Source organism: Odontesthes bonariensis, chromosome 13 (genome assembly GCF_027942865.1).
Source record: "Odontesthes bonariensis isolate fOdoBon6 chromosome 13, fOdoBon6.hap1, whole genome shotgun sequence".
NCBI lineage: Eukaryota > Metazoa > Chordata > Actinopteri > Atheriniformes > Atherinopsidae > Odontesthes > Odontesthes bonariensis.
Window position 1 is genome coordinate 26976596 of NC_134518.1, and position 16621 is coordinate 26993216.

The window sequence follows — 16621 nt, forward strand, 5'->3', positions numbered from 1 at the left end:
TCCATACCCCTTTCTCTCTATTAAGATTCTTAAAATTCGGCTTGGTAGTTTTTGCAAAAGCAGAAAAAAACAAAAAAACCCTTCCTCCTTTGTGAGGATATCGGGGCTTTCAATGAGATGAACAAAACAATATAGATTATGTGGTAACAAATATTTAGATTTACAGTAAACCTAATCTTATCTACATAACTGTTGAAACAAACAGTTTGTTGTACATTGTAGTTGCTGTGCAGCCCATCTTATTTGTGTCTCACTGTGTCTCTCTCTCCGTGTCTCTGTGTGTAGCCAGCCCCAGTGTCATGGCCTCAGGTGTCACTGGAAGTGTTTCTGTGGCTTTACACCCTCTGGTTATCCTCAACATATCTGACCACTGGATACGCATCCGCTCGCAGGAGGGGCGACCAATGCAGGGTATGTATGACAAAACAGTTTAATTTAGCATGATTACTTCAGTTATTCTACATTAAAAAAAAGAGGGAAGACTGCTTTCACTCAGCTCAGAATTTCAAGTGTTCCATTCAGATTTTCCTAAAAGACAACTCGCACTGTATACGCTAAATCATATTTTTGTATTTCTTAAGCCAATAAAAGTACAGCCATATTTTTTTCTGCTGTTTCAGCTCTTTATATCTGTTGACAAATATTGATGGTTAATAAAAAAACAACAAAGCAACAAGGTACATTGAAAGCCTCAGAATAGATAGAAATATGTTGTTGATTTTGTGTTTTCTCTGTTCAGTGATTGGAGCTCTGATCGGGAAACAGGAGGGTAGAAACATTGAGGTGATGAACTCCTTTGAACTGATGTCTCACACCATAGATGACAAAGTGCACATCGACAAGGAGTACTACTACACCAAGGAGGAACAATGTAAGCAATACAGGAATAAGTGTGCATTTTCTCTCATTGCTCTCTGGTATAATATATCCCGACAGTCGTGGCTTCCTGCAATTTAAGTTGTTGTAAGAACACACTTTGAGGAAATTTACTTAACTATTTAAACAACAGGGATGTCAGTTGACCTTTTATTTTACCTTGATTTTCTTTTATTCTTTCTCAACATTCCATATATTGTTTATATCTTAACTATACTGGGAATAACATTCAAGGTAATATGAGTGAATATGTCAGTATTCAGTATAAAAGTCTTTGAGTTACCAAAGAGTATACATGCATTGTTAGTCTCACTGTTTGTGTGCTGATTTGAGTAAAACAAGTGATGGAGTGTGTCTAACTCTTAACCAGCGGCAACTTTCATCAAGTTTATATTTTCTGAAATGTCCCATTGACTTTTAGTTAAACAGGTCTTCAAAGAGATGGAGTTCTTGGGCTGGTACACCACAGGTGGACCCCCAGACCAGTCGGATATCCACGTCCACAAACAGGTACGTAATCGCTGAAACTCATCCAGCGTAAAGTGGCAGTGCGCAGCTAATACCAGGAATGTAAGCAGGTCTGGGATATGCAAGCTCCTAAAATTAGCAGGAAAACAAACACGAAATAACGATCTTTAATATGAAGAGGAATAACTGACCCACTCCCTTTCAGGTGTGTGAGATCATTGAGAGCCCGCTCTTCCTCAAGCTCAACCCAATGACCAAACACACAGACGTGAGTTCATCTCTGTCTTCACATCATGAATGAAGTGGTAGTAAAAGGGCATATTTGAATACATTTGCACTAATTAGTGTTGTCTCCCTCAGCTTCCTGTTAGCGTTTATGAGTCTGTTATTGACATCATCAGTGGCGAGGTAATGTTAAATCTAAACGTTCTTTCTTTCTGCAGTAACTTGGTTTTATCCATAGTTCAATAAATTGTTTAAACAAATAAAGTTTGTATTGATTGATTGTTTACGTCTTATCTGTTTTTTCTTTTTAAATCCAGGCTACCATGTTGTTTGCTGAACTGACGTACACTCTGGCAACAGAGGAAGCGGAGAGAATCGGTGTCGACCACGTAGCAAGAATGACCGCTACTGGCACTGGAGAAAACTCAACCGGTAAGGGGGCCATCACTAATGCTTTCAGATAGGAAAAATAAAACATAATGTTGCTCTTAAATGTTGACCGTTTGTAACACAAAAAAATGGCAAGCCCCGCAACTCGTGATAAATCCAGAGGAAATCCTGGCTGGTGCCGGTGCTGAAGTATTTTACAGTTAAAATATGATTTACATTTTGATTTCTTAATAAAAGCAAATACCGACTCATTTGCCTGTAATCTTGCCATTGTCACTGAAAGTGAATCGGATGTGAACAGGTTTTTACCTCTGTTTCTTTCTTTTGTCTTTTTGTTCTGTTTAGTGGCTGAACACCTTATAGCGCAACACAGTGCGATAAAGATGCTCCATAGCCGAGTGAAGATCATTCTAGAGTACGTCAAAGCCGTGGAAGCAGGTGAGAGAACTCATTTATGAGGCACTGGAGGTGAAGAATGTGAAAATAAATCCGAGAAACAGCTGTGCTAAAATAAGCTGTTTCCTCCACTTCTTTTCCTTTCACACGCTCAAACACGCCTGCATAATTGAAGGCTCCTCTTTGACAGTATCTTGACAGCATTATCTCATGGCACCATTTTCTGTATTTCTTTTTCTCCGCTGTGTTTGTGTCACAGGAGAGGTGCCATTTAACCACGAGATCCTTCGGGAAGCAAACGCCCTGTGCCACAGACTGCCAGTCCTCAGCACCATAAAATTCAAAACAGACTTCTATGACGTAAGTTTCCTGGAGCCTCGCATAACACAGGTCGACATTTTAATGAAGATGTCTTGAGCAAAGTAGGGAGAGATCTCTAATGATACCAGCTCGTTGTTTTAGATGTTTATTAGATGAATATGTGTTTACAGATGAAGATCAGACCACAGGATTTACAGGAGAAAGAATTTAATACTCACATCATTCAGGGGGGCATAATGCACATTCCTGGGGTTCTATGTTTAGTTTTAGTGAAAGAGGACTTTTTAAGGTCTTTTGGAGCTATTACGTGTGTGTAAAATAAGTTCTGCAGTTAAAAGCTGTCTCAGATATATGTATTTAGGCTTGTGTTATTAACCCTAACACATTTGCATAACACCTGCCTGATGGCCACTTTGACTGACCTCAGACAAAGAATTCAAATCCGATCGGCACTCTGGTGCCATCTTTGAATAATCAGCTAATCGCAGCAGATTGGACCTTTCAATAAGTTTTTAAAAAGGTTTAAAACAAGGTACATCAGCAATGTACAGTACGGGAAAAATAAGAGACACGAAGCAAATAAATGTCTTCGAGTTGACTGCAAAATTTAATTGAAAGCCTTTAAGTGAGCCCAATATGAGCTATTAAAGAACCTGCTGATTATTATTTAAAAAGTAGTAAATGGGATATTTGTGCAAAACAAGTTTCTGCTGTGGACTGATGTTTCAACAGCAGGGCAGAATATGGGAGACGCTCTCCTTGTAATGAAAGAAAACGTCTCGGAGGTGCAACACTGAAGCCAGAGAGGAGTTTTTTATGGATAGGGGAGCTCTGTGGCTCGAAGGAATAAGATTCACAGGTTTAAGCTCATACATATTGGTGACAGTTTCACTGTCAGTTTGTACTGAATGTCTTTAAGAAGTTTCACGTTTGTCAGGAAATAAAACAACTCGAGGTTGAAGGATGAGAATTTCACACCTCTCTATTTTCTTACTTCTAATTTTTCCTAAATTCTCTTTCTATCACGTGTCTGGTTTGTGTGTTATCTATAAACATAAAGGAAGGATTGGACCCGTTATGCTGTGTTTTCCACTGAATCTCTTTGCTCTCCTGCCACACGAGGGCTGACTGTAACCGTGCTTCTTGTTTCCTTTGCAGCAATGTAATGACGTTGGCCTCATGACGTACTTAGGCACCATCACCAAGACTTGCAACAGTATGAACCAGTTCATCAACAAGTTCAACGTCCTGTATGACAGACAGGGCATCGGCCGGAGGATGAGAGGACTCTTCTTTTGAGCCGGCGCACTGCATTTTCTTTCTTTTTTCTTTGTCGGTTCTTTATTTTTTTTGGTTTGAATTTTGATCAGCTAGACGAAACTCTTAATGAAGCAACTTTTCAGAACAGTTCACCATTTTGACTCACAGGTGTATCTGAAAGCACTTGATAACACAAATCAGAAGGAGATCCATACAACATCTCTCCGTTCTCTTGGGTATGCACCGCAGTGAATCCACTGTACACGAACATTATCTCATTTTACCCAGTTTGTTTTATTGTTTCATGTTTCTGTATGTAATAAATGATCTGCTGTTTTTTCATGGGACTTTGAGTCGTCAAATTTCTACGCTTTATAGTATAGTAATTATACAGAACACACAGAAATGTCAGAGCAGCACTTTTAAATGAGCTCATGAAAGTTTGCTGCGTGGAGCTGCGGGTTTATTGTCAGGACCCGAGAGCGTCTGCAGTTAGCGTCTTTTGAAGTGGTGCTCCCGCTGTTTGATTGCCTATTGGACAGACGGGCATATGTTGCAAGAACAAGGGGGCTGAGCAACTTGTAGTCTGACGTGTACAACAGGAGTCAGGATTTATTTGGGTATTAAATAAGCAGCGGAAACAGGCATAATGATCCCCAGCCTGTGAGTTGCTGCTTTATAAGCCTGCCATGTGGCACCAGGAGGAACAACCTTTTGTGTCTTCTTGCGCTTTTTTCCCAAAAAAAATAAAATAAAATAAAATGCACAGACAAAATTCAACCCATTAACTGAAGAAAAACTGTTTTGTCTCATTTTATTGTCTCATAACTCAAAAAATGATTTGCATTAAATGGATGTATTGACTGAAAAGCGCTTTTATTTTTTACATGCTGACAGTGTTGATAAATACAATTCGATGTCTACTTAATCACACCAACTTTCAAAGCTCTCACAACCTGGATGGATGTTTCCAGTCAAAGTCTGACACTCCCTGGACGTTTCACTGACCCTCCTCTGCAGGTTCATCAGCAGGGTCAGCGGGCTGAGGGTACTGGAAGCGGCTCGGGTCGTACAGCTCATCTCTGGGGTCGTAAGGATGAGGATGAGGGTAGTAGTACGGGTAAGGGTAGATGGCTAGTTTCTTCTCTTTGGGAGCAGGAGGTTCTGGCTCCTCTACGGGTTCCTCCTCTTCCTCTTCCTCAGGGGGAGGTGGTGGTGGTGGGGCCACCACGACTTTCCCCTTAATGGCCCTGGGCGGGTGGTCAATGAGGCAGTCGGGGTCCCAGTAGGGGTCACAATCGTACTCCATGCCCTTGAAGACGCGGATGGGGGCTGGAGGAGGCTTCTTGACGAGAACAGGAGGAGGCGGGGCAGACTTCTTCGGCAGGGGAAGAGGATGCTTAACCACAACCGGGGGAGGAGGAGGAGGGACCTTTTGGGGAGTGCAGTGGGGGTGGTAGCGAGGGTCGCAGAGCACAGGCACAGCGCCGCTGGGCAGGTAGACGATGTGAGGCTTGCAGAGGGGGTCATGGCTGTTACACAGGAACAGCATGTCAGCCTGGGAAATGGCTGGGGCCGGAGGATGAGGAGGAGGGGTCGCTGGGGGATCTGTAAACTTTCCTTTCATTGGGGGTGGGGGAGGAGCAGCTTTGATCATCGGCACCCCCAGTTTGTTCTGGAAATAAGAGGCATCTGGGCCATAGGTGTGCTCAAGGTACCTCATCTGCTGGTAGAGCATCCTCAGCTTGTCGATCTCGTAGAGCTGAGAGGTGCAAAAACACGGCTTGAGACACAGATTCACAGGACACAGATTCTAAAGTTTCTTCATGGTTTCTCTCCAAGGCCCTTTAAAAACCGCCTCCTCTTCTCAAACCCTTGATTTGGGGTTTAAGGGATTAAGCAAACCCTCCCAAATAAACCATTTAATAGTAACTTGTGAAAATAACACAAATTCTCTCAGGACTCTACACGTCCATGTAATCTGAGCCGTGTTATCAACCAAACAAACCCCCTCAATGGAGCTGTTTGGCATCAAATCAACAATCAGAGAGCTGCAGTGCGGATTAAACTATAATTTAAAATCAATCATCAACTGAAATCTACATGTGCTAGTATGGTTTGTGTCTTACCCCTTCGGTGTGTCCGATGCTGCTGTAGTATCTGTAGTAAGCCTGGAAGTCTGGGTTTGCTCTGTACCACCTGGGGTCCGCGTTCCGCTTCGGTCTGGAGTGAGTCAGAAAGTCGTTGGCTTTGTCTGAGTCGATACTGACGGGGACCATCTCTGTTGGGGGAGGAGATGAAGCTCAGTCCCTTAAAAACTGCCACAAGTGCAGAAAAGAAGAGAATTTTGTGCTAAAAGATTTAAGATCTGCACTTACCTTCCTGCTTGATATCATTCAACAAGGATTTGGTCTCCAGGAGGCCTGGAAGAGAAGAAAAACATGTTTAGTGGATGCTGGTTTCTATCAGTAGAAAACGTTTGTAGAATTTAAAGAATCAGAACTGACCCGGGAGAAGCACAAGACAGCAAAGTTGCCCCAAAATACAAAATGAAGAAACCATCTTGAACCCCTGCAATACAGAAAAGAGGAGGAACTGTGTCATTGGGGACATGTGATGGTCCTTGCTGATAAATTACAAAGGATTTGACCTACAGAAATTAGAATTCTTCATTAAATGTACAATTTATGTTTACAAAGAGAAAAACACATGAAAAAAAAAAGAGATCCATGAGGTTCACTTCTTGGTCCTTGATGAAAAAAAGGCCATTACCAAATATTTTAAACACATTTGCAAGAAAGATGTAAATAAATCACATGTATATTTGTGAAAATGTGCATGTCCAGGTCAACCTGTGCAGTAACAAAAATGACGAAATAAAATTGTAGCTACAAAAGGAAGTTTCACGACACAGCTTTGAGTAAAAGCCGTCCGCACTTACTTACCTGGCTCAGGAAGCTGTCTTCACTGGACCAACAGGGCACCGAGGACTAAATACAAATCCCTGTGTCAGCCGCTCTGTAACATCATCTCCTATCCAATAGGATTTCACCGACTTTGAGACTAAAAATCTTGTCTCCACCTTCCTTTTTTATATTGTTTAAAGTGGGGCCTTTGGCACCAATTAAGAATAAAAAGCCCCTGGACCAAAGCCATAAAGAGAAAAGACTTCAAATGGAAACTCCCCATGAAGTCTGGATGGAAAGCATCACCTGCTGGGACAACTGCAACTGTGGGGGAAAATGCTGCCTATTAACGCAATCCTGCCAAAAAAGCAGAACAAAATCATAAATGACAACCTGCATGGCCTCAAACATACATTTATGAAGCAGTTTTAAAGATTTTTTAAACACGTGCAGATCCCAAATGTGGTTATTTTTGCTCTGGGAACACCTGCTTCTCTAACATTTCTGAGTGATAACTGTCAAAGCAGCTGCCTTTTTTTGTCTTGGCATGTACACTATTAAATTTGACACGCTTAGAATTAGACCGCATTCCTGCAAGAAGCTTTCATGTTAAAACATACGTGTCATTAACTTGCTGTGTATGTTGTCAGCTGAAAAGTTATTCCAGCACACGGTTTACTTCACATGGACAAAACAATTTACTTGCCTGTAAATGATCTCAAAACATCTTCTATTTAAAGCAAGTTACCTAAAAACACGCTACAGTTTGTGGTCAGTTTTTCCAGCTTGACAGATTTTTACCAAGTCGGACAAATCTTGAGCGTCGTCTTCTGAAATGTGAGGATTTATTTTTCATCCAGTGGTCGATACATTGATCTACCACTTTATAAATCTAGGCTTTGATGTCAGAAGGAACGAGTAAAATCACTAATGCAGTTTACACCAATTAAATGCTCAATTTTCTTATTTACTGTACTGTTGTGCTGCAAAATATCATCCATAAACTAATACCATGAATGGCTTTTGCTAAATATCCATCTCCGGGTTAGTCCGTCACGAGCATTTCTCTCCTTTTATAGACAAAATGATATGACCATGATTACAGGTTGGTAGCTTTGTAAGCGGGCGTTACCGAAAGCAGGCAGTTTCAGCTCTGTAGCAGGTGTTCAGACATGACTGCAGCACACAGGAGTCAAAATGAACGTCATGCATAGCACTGAACCATTTATTAGAACTTCTAACACATTAACTTCTCTTCACTGATTTGCATTACAAAGTATAAAATATACAGAATATCTTAATGTCAGCTGGATGCTTTCAGCACCAAACTGTAGATAATACTACACAATAACATGCTCTCACATACATATTTACAAGTAATTTAATGGATAACAGGAATCTTGTACATAAAAAAAAAAAAAAGAAAAAAGAAGCAATAGATTTCCAACAGCAGGAAACCTTTAACAATAGTCAAGCTTAGAGGAAGTCTGTGTTCAGCCTGACTTGTGTTACAAAATGCCAGATGAAGAAACAGAAAGAGCTCGAATATAAGTCTGTAGAAAGCCGATGGGTGGCGACAACGAGTCGAGTCTGACGACGTGTCCCGGGTCGCTCAGACGAAGGTGACGCGGCTGCGGGCCTGGTTGACTTGCCACACATTGAGCTCCTCGTACTCCTCCAGCGCCTCCTGGAACTGCGCCGGCGTGAAGCCACGGGAGATGCAGCGCTGCTCTGCTTCGGCCATACGAACCACCCCGCCGGCTCCACCACGGCCTGATGCGCTCTCTGTGGCGAGCTCACGCACCAGGGAGAAGATGACGTCGGATGGACGCTGGGTCCTACGAAAGAGGAGGAGATCAGACCTAGAATAAGCAGTTCTCCGGCAACGAAAGCGCACGTTAAAAGGACTCGATCCGGATCTAAAGTCTGATTTTGATGAAGACAGATTTTACCAGCTTGTAGATACATTGTTTATCCATCTGGTGCCACTTTTAAAAGCAGATATACGCTTCTCTAGGAAGTTTAAAGCACCGACTATAGAACATGGAAAAATGTTAACGCGCCAGTGGTGTTTATGCCCGTCTCAGAGAACATGATGCCGTGTGAACAGAGCGCCATAAAAACCCCGGGAGCTTTTACAGCTTCCTCCAAGACAAGCAGCAACTCCAACTGAAATACAAGAAACCCATAAAGGGGAATCTGGGTCGGACAACATCCGGTCACTCCAGTTATGCAAACCATGAGCTGCCTGAATGCGATCATTAAGCTTGAACGCCGACCTTGCTGTGCTGGACTTGTCCGCTTGTAATGAATCCTTTGACATCTCCATCAGTCTCATGGCTTCGTTGACGTCTTCCTTCTCCACTGTGTCCACCACGCGAAGTCGGGCCTGAAGGACACAGGAAGCGCAGGGAGTGATGAGATCAAGTTGTAAATAAACGCATACAAACACCTTATTGGATCCACGTAGGCTGCGCTGTGCCGGCACTGTCAGACCGAGACAAGTGCAATGCCCTCTGGAATGGCCGGCAATTGCCCAAGTCTCCGCCTCCCAACACCAGCTAGTCTCTCTACATGTTAAAAATAAAACCCACACACACAAATGTTATAACACAACCTCAGTGCTCTGAGGCTTTATGTAGAAGATGCTGATGACAGAGCTGGCCATGGTCAGTTTTGCATGGGTTTGCACAGCTGCTCCTAACGCACACAGGCTGACTGCCCACCCTGCAAAGCTGGCCAGGATCAGAAAAACCTCAGCGGCTCCTTCATGGCTCTGAAGCCAAAAAAATATCAAACGACACCAAAAAACAACAAAAAACACAACAGAGAATTAGAGAAACAAGCTAATGTGCCATTTTCTGCATTTCTTTACTTGTAAGAATTCAACTCTGTCACAAGCACACCTGAGTGGAAATAAACCAGAGTTGCTCCCCCTTGTGGACGTCTGTGTGCAGCACATCGCCATCCTGTTTACCTGAAGTGCTGGTTTTGCAGTAGGTGGATGAAAGCTACCTGCACAAACAGCACTTTTGACAACCAGAGGCAGAGACCATATGGGAGTACGTGCATAATTACTCACACCCGTATTATAATCACATACAAACGTTGCAGCTGTTCCTCAGTCACCAGGATTAAATGCTGGGCTGTGGCACATTGCAGAGTTGGTCCAGCTTGGAAAGAAGTGCTCACACTGCAGTAGGCCAGGTTATCATCTCTACCTGCACTGTAAGCACTTTATCACACACTGGACTGTTGATGAAAACAAGTTCACTTATAACAGTTCAGCTACACTTCCATTCCTCACCGAACACATCCTGCAACAGTTTTAAATAGTGCCATTTTATTTAGATATTAAATCTAATCTCAAGGCAAGTGTAATTCTCACCAGGGCAGTGGACAGACGGAGGATGGAGAGGAGGGTACGGGCTGAGGTAAAGGTGGTGTCTTTGCTGACTCGAGCCTCTTTCCTCATTTCCACATAAGCAGCAGTGATGTAATCCGCCAGCAACTCGGGCACAACAGGCTGACGCTTCTTACACAGAGCTATGTAACGCCTAAAGGAAAGTGCATCAATAGTGGTGTTAACCGGCAGCAAATGCACTGGTTTAGGTTTAAAATTCTGTTCAACTTTACTTATCAACCTCAACTTGATAAAAACATGAATTTGTGACAAGCTTTGACGCCAATCACCTCATCAGCTTCATGTCAATGGGGGTGAAGTGAGTGGGCGGCTGACGGGAGTGCTGGTGCACGTAGGTGATGTGCTGTGCCAGGCGCAGGTCAGCATCAGCGTCTGGCTTGTCCTGGATGAGCCAGAGCAGGTCGAAACGAGAGAGCAGAGCAGCCGGCAGCTGAATGTTCTGCTCGATGCTCTTCCGCGGATTGTAGCGGCCGTACGCAGGGTTAGCTGCGGCTAGAATAGAACAACGTGCGTTGAGAGAGGTCATGATGCCGGCCTAGAGAAGAGAGGAGCACAGCAGCCTTAGTGGGGATAACAAGCAGGTGTTGAGATGAAATGTTTCAGGGTTCTGGCAGCTGTTAATACCTTGGCGATTGAGATGGTCTGCTGTTCCATCACCTCATGAATGGCTGTTCTGTCAGCATCAGCCATCTTATCAAACTCATCAATGCAGCAGACGCCCTGGTCAGCCAGCACCAAGGCTCCACCTTCCAGGGTCATTTCACCAGTCAGCGGGTCACGCATCACAGCCGCAGTCAGACCAACGCCGGACGAACCGCGACCTGTTGTGTACTGGCCTGAAGACCAGAGATGGAACAGGTTAAAAATCAGATGTGGACATCTTGTTATTTGAAACTAATTACAAGTAGAATAAATAGTGAAATTCAAGAGATTCAGTGTAGAAACTGAATCAGGCCATCGCCTGAAGGAAAGCCTATAAAGACAGATTCGTCCTCATTAGTGATTAAAAGTTGCCATCAACAAGCAAGCACTCAGCCGCATCAAAAGTTAATATTTTACAGAGTGAGCCCTAATGGAAAGAAAATGCTTTACTAGATAAAATATTAAACTGAATACAGGACTCACTTCGAGGAGCCAGTCGGTCAATGAAGGACAGCAGCTGGGACTTGGCGACTCCTGGGTCTCCCATCAAGCAGATATTTATGTTACCTTAGTGGAGAAGAGTTGAAACAGGAAGAGTGTTGCAGTAATTACAAAACACTTTGAGGGGAAAACCCATTGGAAAAACAATAATAAGAACTAATTGAGGCTGGAGAGGAGTATTTAAAACTGCTATCAGGGCAAGCAACACTTAAACTGAATGACTTTGTCCTCTCCATCTGGAAGGTTTAAAGTCTTTAAGATCACTTTGAGAGACTGAGATAATATTACAAGAATAGTCAGTTATATTTTTAAGGGATTCTGCAATTCTCTTCAGAAAATCAGAATACCGTGAGCTTGTGTTTGAGCTCACCTCTGATTTTCATGCCTTTGGGAGCCTGTTCCACTCCTCCAACCAGCAGCAGGAGCAGAGCCTTCTTCACGTCTTCATGTCCATAGATCTCAGGTGCTATCGAGCCAGCTAGTTTCTCATAAAATCCTTCCTCTGTAACAGAACACAGTTGCTTTAGCTGCCGGCACAGTAACGGGTTACACTGATAACGCAGTGAGTTGAGACATTTCCATCACACCGAAGCCCACCACAGATCCTGACCTGTGATGCTGCGCAGCTCTTCGTCAGTCAGCTCGTCAGTACCGAGCTCATCATCCTCCGTCTTGTTCATGAGTGTCATGCAGTGAGCCTCCAGATAAGTTTCTGATAGAAGTCCCTAAAAAAGACCAAATCAGGATATAATAAAAGTGTTTTTGGACCTGCAGCTAAGAGAAGCCCATCCCATAAAACTGAGCATCTATAACAGGAAATGTTCATGCAACATGGAATTTCCTTATGAAGAAATTCAATTCATGCAAACTAAAACTAAGACTTACCTGAATAGCCTGAGTGTAGCCGGTACGCAGGAGAGGCAGGAAGATTCCTGTGATGGCGACATGGTCACCTGGCTGGGCAAGACGAGTGTTTTCACCACGTGCGTACACCGTCATACTCCTTGGAATATTTCCAACAGGCACCTGGTCACTCTGTACAATATCAGACAAAACTAATGAGCAAATTGAGGCAGGTTGAAAAAAAACTGAACACACGTCACAACAGGTGCAGCTACAACAAGAGTAAAAGGTTCCGTACGTGTTCTTGGATGCGCAGCTCCTGGAACTTGACAAATTTGGAGCCTCTGGTCTGCAGGTAGAGTCGTCCTCCAGACTTGTTGGTGACGCATTCTTGACTGGGACACATGATGAGAGGCATGAAGGAGGGAGACTGGATCTGAGGGGAACAGAGAAGACGTAAGGATGATGGAGAATATTTTAATAACATTGTGCTTGTGATTAATGTGCCTGAAAGCTTAAATCTTACTGGTTGATAAGTCTCAGCACCACACTGGTCACATGTGTACGTGGCCACAGCCATCATTGGTTTGACCTCAGTGGCTCGGGTCACTATTCCTCGAACTGCTACCAAATGGCCGATGCCATCAGCGCGAATATCACGAACCACCTTGGGCTTAGAGGTGCTGGGAGACTTAAAGTAGAGCTCACTGTTGGATACAAGATAAAGTTAAGGAGAGAAAGTACTCATAAATGAATAGAAACAAACTCAACTCGACTTACAATCTCCTCATGAGTTCAGGTGGGTACTGGTTACGGACGTCTCTGGTATCTGTAGGGTCACGACCCCTTTGTTCCATCATCAGCCTGTGTTCAATGTACACATCCAGAGAGTCTTTGGCCACAACCTGAATACAAAAACATTACAGAGACAGATAGAAAATGTAAACATTGAAGCGGTAAAGCCTTCGCATAGCATGTATAACAAAAGACGGCAACATACGTCTCTTTCTTTGTACTCTGGCAGAAGTTCGTGGACGGCATCGGCGAAGAGGCCAGTGTAGCGTTTGGCATTCTCACAGACGCTCTCAACCAGCTCGGGATCTTCTTCGGCAACATCATCCAGATCAACAAAGAGAGACACCTGCTCTCTGTGGGCCAAAGCCACCTGCATACACAGAAAAGCCCCAGAAAATTTCAACCCAACTCCATCCGAGCAGATATCACCAAATAATACTTCGACATTCCCTGAAACTCAAAAGGCTACGACTGTGCACAGAATTACAAATGCTAACGTGAATACAAGGACTTAACATTTTGTAAACACATATGGGTAGTTTCTTTTCTGAATGTAGTTTCTACATTACTTTGTTTTTCTTCCACAGCTTATGGATGATTTCAAAAAGACAAACACAGCACCATTTGAAATAAAATTAACTACTAGTTCAAATAAACATTAGAGCCATTTAAACTTGAAAAATGTTACCCCCAGATTTAAGTTAAATGTTGGCTAAGAAACAGAACATAGCATAAAAACTGGTTTAATCTAGCAGTTGCAATGTCGTCAAAACAATTCAGTGACTAGATCAGTCACCTCATAAAGTGAAGGCCATCTTTAAAAAAAAAAAACCAAAAAAAAAATTAAATATACATTTACTATACTTACAAGTTGTGCTCCATATTTAAACACCTTCTTCCCATTGTCATCTTCCGTGTAGAACTCCTGCAAAAACCTTTTGCACTTCTCTGAAAAAACAAAAACACCCTCAGCATTTTTCAAAAACAAACAGGCTACATCCAGCAGACACTAGCTGGAGATTGTTAGCCATTCACAAAGAAATGGTTGTTTACTGAAGTCATCATACAAGTCACACAAAAGCTAAAAACGCTCTGCAAATCTACAGCTGTTGAAATTGTTGATGAGCACCGGCAGTGGGCCTACACACTGGGAGCTAATTTGTTGTCCTGCGACGACCCCCTTTGTTGAGTAACATGGCATCCTGTAATCTCGATGAGTCACTATAGCCTACAGTACAAGAGAAACTACCACTGATGCACTAAACGAAACACATTTCGCTCAACTGTATGTCAAAATATACTTTTAGGGGACAAAATAACTAGTAATAAGCAGCGGCTAGCTTCAGGATAAGAATGTAAATACAACAACAGGCGCGCTCAGTTCAGTGTCCCTTTTGAGAAAAAAAAAATACATCCCCCACTTCTCGAAAGAGCAACAACTATTACTAATATTCATTTCCAGGTCGCGAGGAACGAAACACTGTTTTGCAGGTTAATTAAAACAGTCTACTTACTTTGACGCCATAGCAGAAAAACCCGCACCTCAGCTTTATTATTTCTGTTCGAGGATGTTATTGTAAACAAAGCAGCACATGGCTTTTGTGGCCAGTCACTCTGATATCCCTCCGCGATTCCTCCGCTTCTAAAAACAGTCCCGGCTGTTGTTTTCAAAACCGTGGCCAGCCATCTTCTAACCTTAGCTGAGGTTAGCAGAGTTTTGTTCAATACAGAGCACTGCCAATACAAGCAACTGCCCTGAACATAATCACTAACCGCCAATACGACGCCGATGTAATGTTTAACAGAGAGAGGTTTCCGATGGTTGTTAGTCCGCGAGTAAAAGTTCGAACGTCACACTGGCAGTTAGAAGCAGTTACTGAATTGACCGACTTATAAGTTTAAAACATGTATATATATATATAAATATATAAAACAAAGACTTAACAGATGTAGCAGAATTAAAAAAAAATATAAAAAAAAACACGCCTAGAAAATTGCATATATTGTTTAACCCAGTGAGATAACACCGTTGGGTGTTGAATAAAAGACGTATGGATACATATATCATTAAAAAACAACGCACTTTATTGACGAGCTACATGCTGACTCATTAAGTTTAACACGGGAATAAATTGTTTGTCCCAAAATATCGTGAAGCCAAAGTCGCAAATAAATCATCAGGCACAAAGCCAACCACACAAGTAAACTCGGCTGCTGCTTAAATCAAACCGTCAGCACGTTTAGCGCTAAATACAAAATGGCACGTTAACTGTCAGTTAGCTCACTGGCTAGCATGCTAGCACAGGCAGTGAGAGGAAGCTAGCGGTAGTTCGTGTAGACTTAGCGACACATCTTGTTGTTTTTGATAGCTTAAAATGCCCGAAACATGCGCAAAACGCAAATATTACAAATCACGATAGCTCACATTAAGTAGTTTGTTCATTAAATGTAAATATCCAAAAATTCTCGTTTTAACCAGTCATGCTAGAGCCTTTTAATTTCACTTAAAACGGTTGCTACATTTGTACCCGATTAGCCTCTGAAGTCTACACAAAAGGCAAACTGCCGGAGAACGTCGAACGTTAAAGGCGCTGTCCTATAAGTGCTTTATCAAGATGTAAATCTAATTACATTTTTATATTACTCATTCACAAAAATAAACATGGACCGTAAACCGTGACACGTCAAAAGAAATTTAAGACGAAACTGGACTTTGGTTAAGAGTTATAGGAGTAGTTATTGTTGGACATGTGCTCTCACAGTGGCGCCTGATTCTTTGTTTAAGGATGCATCCGGGTCACCGTGCAGTCACAAGCTCAGGCGTTGCTTGTCCCTACCAACGGGCAACCAATGTTCAGGAAAGTTTATGCAACTTCATCAACTGCACCGATCCTGCACAACCCGATTTATTGAACCACTTTCATGCCCGCATGTATTAACTACAGGATTATGTTATTATCCAGAGTTTAGAAGCAATATTTTAATGTTATCAGATTATTGGACCTCTCGAACATAAAAGTAGTCACATCCAACTTTCCATCCATGTGTGCTCCATATTAAATAACACGCGTTTCCACATAATGTTAAGGCTAGAATATTTTCAAAGTTCAGTCATTTTGGCGAACCTGTTGCGCCCATGCTGTTATTCAGATAGATAACACCCTACCTTTCTCTGCCGCATAATCCTTACGCGCCATGGCTGCAGACGTTGAGCTTCACGTGAGATAACTTCACTCCAAAATCTTAAGGTATAAACTAACCAAAGTGCAGCTTATATTCACAGTTTAAGTTCTTTTGTAACGCCGGAGACGTGAATTAATTCACATGCAGTCTGCACTTCTCCCGGTCTCAGTGCAAGAAGTGGCGCGACTGTGACGTCCCCAGCAGCCAATCGCGTGGCGTCTCTCAGCGGCGGGAGGCGGGATTTCGTGGTGGCGCGAAAGTTGCGGGAGATTTTGAGTCACATGACTCGCCAAACTTCCGCCAGGTTTGTCAAGAATGGCGCGAAAAGTAATGATTGGACTTTAAACACTTTAATGTCAACATGGTGGAGATGAACAACGTCTTAAAGCTT

At 42.7% G+C, this 16621-nt stretch overlaps 3 protein-coding genes across 4 annotated transcripts; 1 reads left to right on the forward strand and 2 right to left on the reverse strand.

The window, feature by feature from the left end:
- Positions 1-263: 263 nt before the first annotated feature.
- Positions 264-4280, forward strand: cops6 (COP9 signalosome subunit 6). Its single transcript, XM_075481816.1, has 9 exons — positions 264-411; positions 740-871; positions 1298-1386; positions 1550-1612; positions 1705-1752; positions 1887-2001; positions 2305-2397; positions 2615-2715; positions 3835-4280. The coding sequence occupies exons 1-9, from the start codon at positions 300-302 to the stop codon at positions 3973-3975; spliced, it is 894 nt and encodes a 297-aa protein (XP_075337931.1). The 5' UTR covers positions 264-299; the 3' UTR covers positions 3976-4280.
- A 645-nt stretch (positions 4281-4925) lies between these two features.
- On the reverse strand, positions 4926-6498 carry and4 (actinodin4). The gene is made up of 4 exons (XM_075480514.1): positions 6444-6498; positions 6315-6359; positions 6066-6217; positions 4926-5698 (listed from the first exon to the last, which is right to left on the reverse strand). Exons 1-4 carry the CDS (start codon positions 6496-6498, stop codon positions 4937-4939), a joined length of 1014 nt encoding a protein of 337 aa, XP_075336629.1. The 3' UTR covers positions 4926-4936.
- A 1536-nt stretch (positions 6499-8034) lies between these two features.
- Positions 8035-16400, reverse strand: mcm7 (minichromosome maintenance complex component 7). 2 transcript variants are annotated; one of them, XM_075481818.1, is made up of 15 exons: positions 16214-16400; positions 13916-13995; positions 13253-13417; positions 13033-13157; positions 12779-12959; positions 12551-12688; positions 12295-12444; positions 12020-12134; positions 11780-11911; positions 11392-11475; positions 10891-11102; positions 10536-10801; positions 10231-10399; positions 9122-9231; positions 8035-8680 (listed from the first exon to the last, which is right to left on the reverse strand). In XM_075481818.1, the coding sequence occupies exons 1-15, from the start codon at positions 16242-16244 to the stop codon at positions 8455-8457; spliced, it is 2184 nt and encodes a 727-aa protein (XP_075337933.1). In that variant the 5' UTR covers positions 16245-16400; the 3' UTR covers positions 8035-8454. The 2 variants fall into 2 exon arrangements, with proteins under 2 accessions (XP_075337933.1, XP_075337934.1); XM_075481819.1 differs by lacking the exon at positions 16214-16400 and adding an exon at positions 14562-14882.
- Positions 16401-16621: the final 221 nt, after the last annotated feature.